Source organism: Artemia franciscana, chromosome 3, assembly GCF_032884065.1.
Source record: "Artemia franciscana chromosome 3, ASM3288406v1, whole genome shotgun sequence".
Classification (NCBI taxonomy): Eukaryota; Metazoa; Arthropoda; class Branchiopoda; order Anostraca; family Artemiidae; genus Artemia; species Artemia franciscana.
The window spans coordinates 9851543-9862395 of NC_088865.1; the positions used below are offsets into that span (position 1 = coordinate 9851543).

At 35.2% G+C, this 10853-nt stretch overlaps 1 protein-coding gene across 1 annotated transcript in view; it reads right to left on the bottom strand.

Moving 5' to 3' along the window:
- Positions 1 to 10853, bottom strand: part of LOC136024860 (uncharacterized) — an 80246-nt gene that overhangs the window by 22853 nt on the left and 46540 nt on the right. Inside the window, exons 6-9 of the mRNA XM_065700373.1 lie at positions 9191 to 9450; positions 4897 to 4996; positions 3604 to 3788; positions 975 to 1170 (exon numbers count right to left, since the gene is read on the bottom strand). Of these exons, the coding sequence (XP_065556445.1) occupies positions 975 to 1170; positions 3604 to 3788; positions 4897 to 4996; positions 9191 to 9450 (741 nt within the window). The remainder of the gene's footprint in view (positions 1 to 974; positions 1171 to 3603; positions 3789 to 4896; positions 4997 to 9190; positions 9451 to 10853) is intronic.

The following is a 10853-nucleotide window of genomic DNA, read 5'->3' on the forward strand; positions in this document are numbered from 1 at the left end:
TGTTTCTCAAGAAATGAGGAAATGTGATGGGCTCAAAAAAACTGTCTCAAATTTGGTACAGCCAGAAGTACTCTCTTGACTCAAGCTGAGGTGGTTCAACAGCAGCGTCCTCCCAACGCTTTTCTATGGTTCTGAAACTTGGTACATAGATCAAATACTTGAAAAGAAACTCCTCGCCTTCAAAAACATTTGTTTAAAAAACAAATGTTGCATTCTATATACACTGGTCCCAAAAAGTGACAAATGCTACTATACGACAGAAGACATCTCATCCACTGGTTACCAAAGTGATCAAATACAGGAAATGGAGATACCTTGGTCATGTGATCCACATGCCCAAAACGCAATTACCGAAGGTCACCCTTCAGTGGCAGCCCCGTGGTACCAGAAGAAGAGGAAGCCCCAAAAACATCCTACGGCGCAGCTACCGGGATGACCTCACAAACGTCAATGCTTCAATCCAACCTGAATGGGAGAAGATGTCTGGGTGGCTGCAGCGATGAGAGATGACTGCCAACTCTTCTTGGATTCCCTAGGAATCTCTGGAGACACAGGATGATCCAAGGTATGATTTATAAAGATTGTCGATTAGAAGCTAAGACTAGAAATGGTAAATTTATGAGTTATAGATAAATTTCATCCCCAACATGTTTTCTTTCTTTTTTAATGAAATTAATGCATATCTATGGTTGAAAGTAGGATACTTATCATGGCCCACACAAATAGATCTGATACCAAGCTACTTTTAAATTAAATACCTTAGACGATATCAGAGTTTAATAAAAGAGGGGGTAAAGCTTGAATCTTCGATTAGATCTAGACGAAGAAGGAGCATCGGTCACTATATTGGCCTCGGGCGGTTTAGCACTGCAATGAGCTGTTTACAGCTCTCATCGGCTCTAGTTCTCAGCAGTAGCAGCTCTCATATACTAAGGACAAGTTAATACTACCGAACATGAAAAGTAACAACTTACTTTCAGATCGTCTCCTATGGTAGGATGGACGTCTCTGTGAGTTTAGGGGACCCAGTGCCCATATAACAGCTTGTGACTGGTTGGTGAATATTGAGGTATCTCCTCTATCTGCAGCACGAAGAGGTCTTTGATACGTGATCATTACGAAGTCATTGATAACAGCAGTATTCAGAAGGCGTACGTTATTAATACCACCCTGTAAATAAATAAAATAATTATGTCTTGTGATTAAGTCTTGTTTTCTAATTAAATTTGTAAACCACTAACTTTTGTGACAAAAATTGCAAGAAATGTTCATGTTCATCAGTTGTTTGGAAAGTCAACATTTCTGTCAACCTTTTGCATTTACCGTGCCATCGTAGTCGAGTGGATTGGTGCGCCGGATTTAGGATCCTTCATCCGAGAGGGCGAGGTTTCGAATCCTTGCGTACCCAATTATTTGGTTTGGGACGGGGGTCAATGGCGTGACTCTGTAAGCTCACCCAGAGTCAACCCAGCTCTAAACGGGTACCTGGAGAAATCTGAGGAAGGTAAACAGGAAGGGTGTGCAAAAGCACAAGATGGCTGGCCCTCATCCCTCCATTGCATTTCCTGGCTGAAGGGTCTTGAGACGGAGATCAGCACCGCCGACTCGGACCTTAAGGGTCTAGTACAACATCCTTAACCTTTTTTTTTTCATTTAGCGCGTCCGAACATGGCAACTGGCAGTAGAATAAAAAATTAGAATATATTATAATGTTATATTAGAACATACAATATCATATTATATATAATATGATATATAATATTATGTAATATTAGGTTGCCCTTCGAGGACTCAAATGACAGAAAATAGCTTCGGTTTGGAAAAAAACCTGCCACTGGCCTCCCCCCCCCCCAAATAGCTCTAAGCAATAATCAAAACTTTTGAAGGAGACACCATAACGATAAATTTAACTTTATAGTGGACAAAAAGTTTCAAATAATTTGATTTTTATGGTTCCTTCCATTTCAATCCACGCATCACCTATCAAGTATCACCTTTCAATTATCACCTATAATATACTACAAGTGCAATTTTTTGTGGATTTTTAAACGTTAATTTTGAAATCCATACTATAAAAAAAAAATTAACAGACAAGATGGATACTAGTAGTAGATGTCTTCCATCGTTGTTTTCTTGTTTTCAGATACGCTACTGAATTGACGAAGGGGTGAGGCTCCTGAGTTTGTGACCCAGGGGTGGCCAGGGAGGGAATCTTGACTCCCCAAAAGATTTTTCTAGCACCCTAAATTTTTTTTTTTTTTTTACTCTTTTTCTTAAAATAAACTTGTCAATCTTGTCAAACATTGGTACCCTTGTCACATTGCCCCTTCCCCAAAGATGTTGCTTTAGATCCACCTTTGAAGGAACCTTAGACTTAGTTGAAATTTTGAATCTGACATTCAAGAGGGGTTAAATCCCGATTCCTCTAGGCTGTTTAATACATATCCAATTTTCTGTTACAAGGAGGTCCAGTTTACCTTGAACTAAGTTTCTCACTGACATTAAAACTACATGTTAAATAAACTATATGAAAAACATAATTGCACTATATTGAGCACGGACGCAGAATTTGTTGCAGGCAAGGATTTTTGATAAGGAACAACTTTAAAAAAAAGGCGATTTGAGAAAATGAAAGTTGTTATAGGAAAAATCATAATACTCTGGAGATTTTGAAAAACACACGAGTCTGAAGGCTCACCAGAGGTCATGGTCACTTCCTGATGATAGAAAGACTACAGAATGAATAAAATTGTGAAAAGCAAAAACGAGGGTATTTCCGGCCAATAAAAAAAATATGCTCGTTTTTTTTTCTTCGAGATGTTTTTCATTTTGTATAGCCAGTGAGATCATGGGAATTATATAGGGAAAAGACTACAATCACAAAATACTTCAAAATAGTCAGTTTCTATTAGATGTTGTTTGTTTTTGCTTCTACATCAAGATCATGGACTGCTAACTGAGGATGTATGTATAGCTGGGGAGAGTAGCAAGAAATTCATATTTATATATGCGTATTTGCAAGATTTACGAAACGATTTTGTAGACTTCTCTGGAATAATAATAAATAAGTAGTATTTAAGAAAAATCTTGCAGCCTGTTCTAATGACAATTGATTAGAGTATTCAAAAGGATGCAGGTATGGAAAAAGTTTTAAAACCACTAGTCTGAATTTTAATTACTTTTGTATTATTATATTAATAGTAATTTTCTGGTTTTAGAAAATTTAAGTATCGTTAATGAGAAATTTAATAATAATTTAATCATGCTTAGCTATGTTTATTTATAATTATTTAATTAATTATAAATTTGATAATAAATAGAAGGTAATTTCCTATTTAATTATTTATAATTTGATTAAAAATCTACAACAGTTTATATTTTAATGATCTAATTTTTCCAAGGACTTTTATTATTCAAAATTCATGCAACAGTCACTCTTTGCTTAATTTTTACCATCTATTATTTTTTTACCATTCTATTTTTTACCATCTATAATTTTTACCATTCTTTCCAATGAACGTTCTTTGAGTAGGCATATCAAAAACAAAATGCCTGAGAAAGTCCATGTCTTGTCCATGTCTGAGACCTTCCTTGAGATTTTACCTGCAATTCTGTGTCAGGACACACTCCTGTTTCCCCGGCACACTGTGATTTTGCAGCTAGAAAATAATCCTCTGCGTGTCCTTTGCCACTTAGTCTGTCATACCAAGCTACCACCACATCTCCACCAACCATTCTATTCGAGGTCGTACTGCCACTCAGTCCAAATGCCATGTATTGGTTATCTTCTAGAATATTAAGAAAACAAATGTTTAATTTAGACATAGACCTTTTGCCTGCAGATTAAATGACCCTCTCTAGCCCCCCCCCCCACCCCAAGAAAAAGATGTTAAATACATGTCAATCATTATACTTGGATCTAAAAGTGCCTCCAAAGGTTGATTTCATATTCTAATCGTGATACAAGAAGGGAAAATTTGGACTTGTATTTTATAAGAGAAAACCCATACCCTAAATAACAAGCTCCATTATGCCACATATAATTTTATACTCTAAAAAAAATCTAAAAAACCCCTACATTATGCCCGATCATAAGCTGAAAAATTCTGTCCTAATGTACTATATGAAACTATTTTTATTCAGTGGTTTGTCAATGTTGAGTGAGCCCATTTTAAGGTTGGAAAGCTAAATCCCTATTGAGCAGATTTCTGTTTTTGGCATTCCACATAATTCAAATAACATTTTTTTAGCAACCCCTCGGAGAATCTCTGTTATTATTCTAATTTATTATTGCAGAAAAAAACAAACAACTTTGGATTTCCGTAAGGAAATCCATGAATCCAAAATGAATTCAAAATGAATTCCGCTAACTGAGCAAAACATGAATTGCTTAGGATCAGCATTGCTTCTAAGATAAAGAGCAGCCAACAACCCTTTATATACAACCCTTTTACTCAGCAACAGGGCTTGTAATAACACTTTAAAAGGGGCCAAAGCCGGTACATTGTGACAACTACCACCAGTGTTGTCATGTTAGGCAGTCTCCCTCCAATTGGTGTAGTGGAGCTTAAATTTAGCTATTAGAATTTATGACAAAGAGGGAACGGTACTACTATAATATAGCAAGTATTGGTAGAATTCTGCAGAATATAAGCAACATTTACTAAGAATTGCCAAATTGTGTTTCTGATTTTCATCACTTAGACTTGTTTAGTCAAAAAAGCATGGGGGCTAATTTTAAACACTTTGAAGCCGTAGAGGCACGATCACCGACTGATTTGTAGCCCAAATTTCGATCAAAGCAGTTTTTCAGATTTTTTTTTTTTTTAGGTATTTAAACAGCATTTGAAATTGGAACATACGACTTTTTGAAACATTCAAATGATACCAACTTACCCAATTTTCCTACAACTTGCATCACTATACTTTCACCAGCAAGCGCCCACCGAACTTCTAACGCCAAATCATCAAAGAGTACTTCACAGTTCAGTTTGGTCTAAAATTAAAGAACTTTAATTTAAGAAAAAGAAAAAAAAAATTTTTTAAAAGAACTGAAGTGCTGTTAAAAGGGTGTCATCAAAAGGCATGTGTTGAATTCTCTCTTCAAAAGTAAAAATATTCACTTGTAGTTTTTCGCATACAAATGATTATCTATAAAATGATCTCCCTCCCTCTCCAAGGCTAAGACCTTTGTGTCCCTGGCAGTTATGCACACTTGAACTTACCCCAAAGAGAGGGGGAGGGGAGACAGGCAAGCCATAAAGAAAATGTAGGGAATTTTTTTTATAGATTTTGGAGGAGTAAGGGGACATTGGGTGGGAGGGTTTGGAGACCCTCTACCTAGCCTACTTTTATAGCATTATATAATATAAGATTATCTTCTTTCATTTGATTTCACTAACTGACTAAATGGTTCTTATCTGGCACCAAGACTATATACAGGGAGGTGGGGGGGGGGTAGGGGTTGGTTTGAACCTCCAATTCTAGAAATATTTGTCTGACTCCTGAAAATGTAACAAAAATGAATATAAAAAATCTTTGATTCGTTTTTTAAAGCCTTTTTTGTAGCCCTCCACCCAAAAAATCCTTTTGTAAACCCCCTGCCTCAAGAAAAAATTCTGGATACGACCCTGTCTGATGCCCCTAATGTTCATCCAAAATTCAAGTTTTAGGTGCTTGTTTTGTTTACTTTATTTATTTTTTATTTACAATTATATATATATATATATATATATATATATATATATATATATATATATATATATATATATATATATATATATATATATATATATATATATATATATATATATATATATATATATATATATATATATATATATATATATATATATATATATATATATATATATCATGAAAAGAGAAATCACCAATGCAACAGCACAAACACATAAAAAAAAAAAAAAAAAAAAAAAAAAAAAAAGAGAGACAGAAGGAGAAAAGGAAGACTGTTTTCCTAAATTAGTGATTAATATAGACCAGCACTTGAATAAGGCCATGTTTGTATCCAGAGCTATCATCTGTCAGAACAATTGCAGTAGCTTCTGCAGCTTTACCTGTCAGCAAGGCCAAGAGTCTAACTGCCCATGTAGCACAACTCCAGTTATATTGAGTGGCAGTTTGCTCAAAGGTTGTGAGGTATGCATCGATATCCATACCATCCATAAACTTGACAATCTGGATAGTAGTATTCTCAGCTGTAACTGCTGCATTCTGAAATGCACAATTCCAGCTGCTGTTGTATCTGCTGTTGGCTAGTCTCCCTTTCTTGCTCTAGTTCAGCCTGAATTGTTTCCAAGCTCACCTTCAAGGAGGCACGAAACATGGCCATCAGGCGTTCTTCATCCATTTCCTTGGCCTTGTATTTAGCTCGTCCTTCCCGTGTCTGTGACCTTGTTTACATGTTACCCTTACACTGCTCCTTCAGACTCATACAGATGCAAATTTAGCTGTCAGTGAGGTACAGGCGTTTAAAAAGTGCTGGGAAGCACAATGGTGTGCTATAAAATCATGCAGAGATGTGCTATGAAACACCCTCAATATACTATCGAAGCACACACAAATGTACTATGAAGCACGCATAATGTGCTATGAAAGGATGCACAACTGTGCTATGAAGCAATGTGCCATAAAAGCACGCACAAATGTGCTATTTTCTTAAGTTTTAAATTTTAAGTTGGTATTTCAGAGTTCTGCAAAATAAATCAATATGATGTTTTTATTTCGAGATTATTGACAATAATATCCCTCATCATACTTTTTCTCTTTTTTTTTGGTAATCGCAAAGAATAGATTAAAAGCACTATTGTAAATTAATCATGCATCTTGAGAAATACGGCATTTTTAGCCGAAAGGGTATTTAAGCTGAAGCGGTGTGATGACTAAGTGAAAGATTTGATTGCTTTTAAGAATCTCATCCAAATTGACTTGGAAATTTAGCCGCTTAAAAACATTAATTGGTCAATTCCCAATCTAGAATGTCTACTTTCATTTTTCTTCGCACTCATAGAACGGCATCTCTGTAAACTGGATCGGCAAGATTTGCTTTTAAATTTGAAAACAAAGAACCATATAAAATTTCCACAGAAAAACAGTCACAATATAATAAGGTCCTTGATGCAACATCTCCAAACTTGAAATGACTTAGTTTTTTTGTGAAAGTGAAAAAACATGTTCTAAGGTAAAAGCGGCAACTTTCAATTTCTGTAAGGGAATATCGATTCAGACGAGAATGCCAAATTTCCAAAACCGAGTGGTAAAGAACTTACTAACATGCATTCTTGAATGCCCCGACAGCCAAGGAGGGACACACCCAGGATTTTAGTTTAAAAGAGGGGGAAGGAGGCAAGGAAATCAAGGGAGGATCAACTAGGAAAAATGTACCTTTTCAGTTACTATTGCCTAAATATTGATTTTAAGATAGTCTTTAAAACTGATTATTTTGGGGATGAATAAATGAGTTTTATTGGCCAGGGGGATTGCTAAAGGCTCAACCATGGGGGGGGGTCTTGCTTGGGGTAATGTCTTTCTTATCCATATTAATAAGAAGCTAACAAAACAGTAGTTTTTCCTAGCAAACTCAGTATCCCCTCGCCTTAGCACCTCCCCTCCCCTCATGGATACTACTCTTGCCACTTCAGCAAAATTATACTGAAGTAAAGACTAGTTTTAAAATAATGGAGAACGAAAGCCAGTCACGTTTTGACTCAAGACCCTCCAAGAGATTGCTCTTAAGCTCCAGTTTATTTCAACCTGGCCAACAAGATAAAAATCTATTTTGCAAGCCCACGGGCCATAGCAACACAAAAATACAACTACAAACAAAGCTCGAAGAACAAACTACAACTTGAAATAATATAAACCAAAAAAAAAAAAAACGCAACAAGGTCAACAATTATAACCGACAAAGAACCTTAACAAACTATCCTTACAAACTTTGAAAACAACAGATTGCTCAAATTGGATTGGTGTTTCAAGGGGAGTACTGAATTAAAACCATAATTAGAGTTTAGGTTTTTTTCGACGTTTGAGGTCCTTATAATACTGTAATTTTTTTTTTTACTATTAATCCTCTATTTAATCCGTCTATCATGCTAAAAGAGCAATAATTGTATATATGTATATATATTTACATATAATTTTTTTGGAACATAATTTTTTTTCAAAAGTTTGTCATACTACTATTTTTTTCGGTGTGAGAAAATGATTTAAATGTTTAATTTCACGCTAGACAAGCAATTATAACATATAGCATAATTACATTGGCAATTAAATACTGGCAATGGAAATAAAATAGAATCGACAATCAAAACGTTCAGGACAGTTATCATAAATCAAGGAAAACAAGTATTTTTCTAAAACGAATAATCGTATTCAAGATATTGTCTGTTTTTTTTTAAGTGAATTTTGCCATGCTGAATAACTGCCCGTACACCTGGTAATTATCTATAATGATTGTCAAGAATAAGGTATATAGTAAACTAATGGTGACACCAGAAATATTAAAATGAAAAAAAAAAGGTTTAGGTAAAGAAAAAAACAATCATGACTTCGGAAAGGTTCGTTTCCCCCTCTCGGTCCCCTTAGTAGTTCTAAAAATTATCCGTTATATGAAATCAGAGACCCCTGAAGACAAATACTTAGAATAGATAGCATTGAGGTGAAGGGACTGAGTCGCCTGGATGCTATGCACAGATGATAGTTGTAATCGGATACCATCACGAAAACAAGAAAGTTGTTTCTTTGTGAGTCCATTGTGTGGTGATAAGGGACTGGGTTAATCAAATTTATATCGACTGATTGCTTAAACAATTAACCGCCTTGCTTAATACTATGCCACAAAGCATTTCAATTGAGCTAACAACGACAGGAGCAACAGAATGATCAGTTTGAGTTTTTATATTTAGATAAATAGTATTCACCGCCTATTTTGTTATTTTGCATCGTATTTTCACCTGTCTTGCTTTTCACCACGACCTTACTAGAATGGCAACTTTTTTCACTTAGTGATCTTTCTCTGCTTTATTTAATTCTCAATTAAGACAAACTACATAATATTTGAAGAATTATTTCAAAGAATTTTTCGGAAAAAGTTTAGATCATAGCTTAATTAAACACATTTTCCATTAATATTAGTCTAAAATCTAGAATTGTCAAGATAATGAATTACCTGAGGGGCAACTCCAAGCATCTTCAAGGAAGGGGGAACATTCAGTTTCTTCGGTATTCGAATATGTCCAAAGTCGACAAAAAAACTGCGGCACCAGATGCTAAGCCATTCCGTGTCAAAAACGGTGAGATCACCAGGAAGAGTTAGAACTAATGTCTTCGCGTCGTATCGTCGCAAGGGATCTAAACTACCATTTTCATCTGGTACTTGAATACCATCAGCACTTGGCTTTGAATTTTTGCCAACCCAGAAGAAAGTGTCTGAAAGAATATACCAAAATTAACATACTGTTAACTTAATTATATATTTTGGAAATTCCTAATCTTTTTTCATCGGCGGAGCTTATTTTAACCCCAATCAATTTATTCATTAATTTTGTCCCACACTCCATCGATTTTTTTTTGTTAATTTTGTACTAATTCTTGATTTTCGTAATTATGCAAAATTCTCAGATGAAAAGGAATAACGTTAAAAGCAGAGTCCACGTCTATTTTCTAAGTTCCTTACACAAGAGAAGAAAACAAAGAAAAAATTCGAAATTATGATTCAGTTTAAAGTCACAAAAAATAAAATATAATATAACTTATTAATGTAAAATGTTATGTAAAACACTTAAGGTAATGTGATAAGATTGACAGAGCAAAATGTGAGCATTTACGTCAAATATTTTTCAAACACCTTCTGACTGATCAAAACCGTTTTAGCTTCAACTACACTAAGATACGAATTTATGCATTTTGCCAAGTATTGCCAAAAAGTTCGTGGTAACGAACTATAGTAAGGAGCGACCCGGCTCAATAGTAACCAAAACTCTAAAAAACTCAAGATACTAGTAGATACATCAAAGGAATCGAATTTTTATGCTGATTTTAAATATATAAGTTTAATCAAATTTAGTCTTGCCTATCAAAAGTTAAGAGCCTGAGAAAATTCGCCTTGTTTTGGAAAATAGGGGGAAACACCCCCTAAACATCATAGTATCTTAACGAAAATCACACCATCACATTCAGCGGATCAGAGAACCCTACTGTAGAATTTTGTATTTTTTGCCAGAAGACCGATCATGGGTGCGTGTTTTTTTTTTAGGTTAATCGTACCAATCCAGTGGTCCCACAATGTCACCAAAGGGCTCAATCTAACAGATATCAAAAGCTCTAGTGCCATATTTAAGTGACCGAAAAAACTGGAGGGCACCATTTTTTATCAATCTCATTTTTTGCCAAGGTCACCGGATCAGAATTTTGAGAAATCCATTTTGTTTACCATAGTCGGAGTCAAGGGGACAGGGTTACGTGGGATGAACTTTCCATTGAGAATTTGTCATAGGGATAGAGAATTTCCATGGACGGGGCGCAAAATTTTCAATTATTCTTTAAAAGAAAACAATACAAAAATAAATATGAAGAAATTTTTTCAACAGGATGTAAGGAGCAGCGTTAAAACATAAAACTAACAGAAATGATTACGCATATGAGGAGGTTCATCTCCTCCTCTGTTCTCACCTCAACGCCCCGCTCTTTTCGCTAAAGTTTTTACTGTTTTAAAAACTAGAGTTGAGAGAAAGAGTCAAACTTTAGCGCTGAACGGGGCGTTGAGGAGGGAACAGCCCCTTTTACATACGGAGTAATTTCTGTTCGTTTTAAGTTTTAATGTTGCTCCTTAC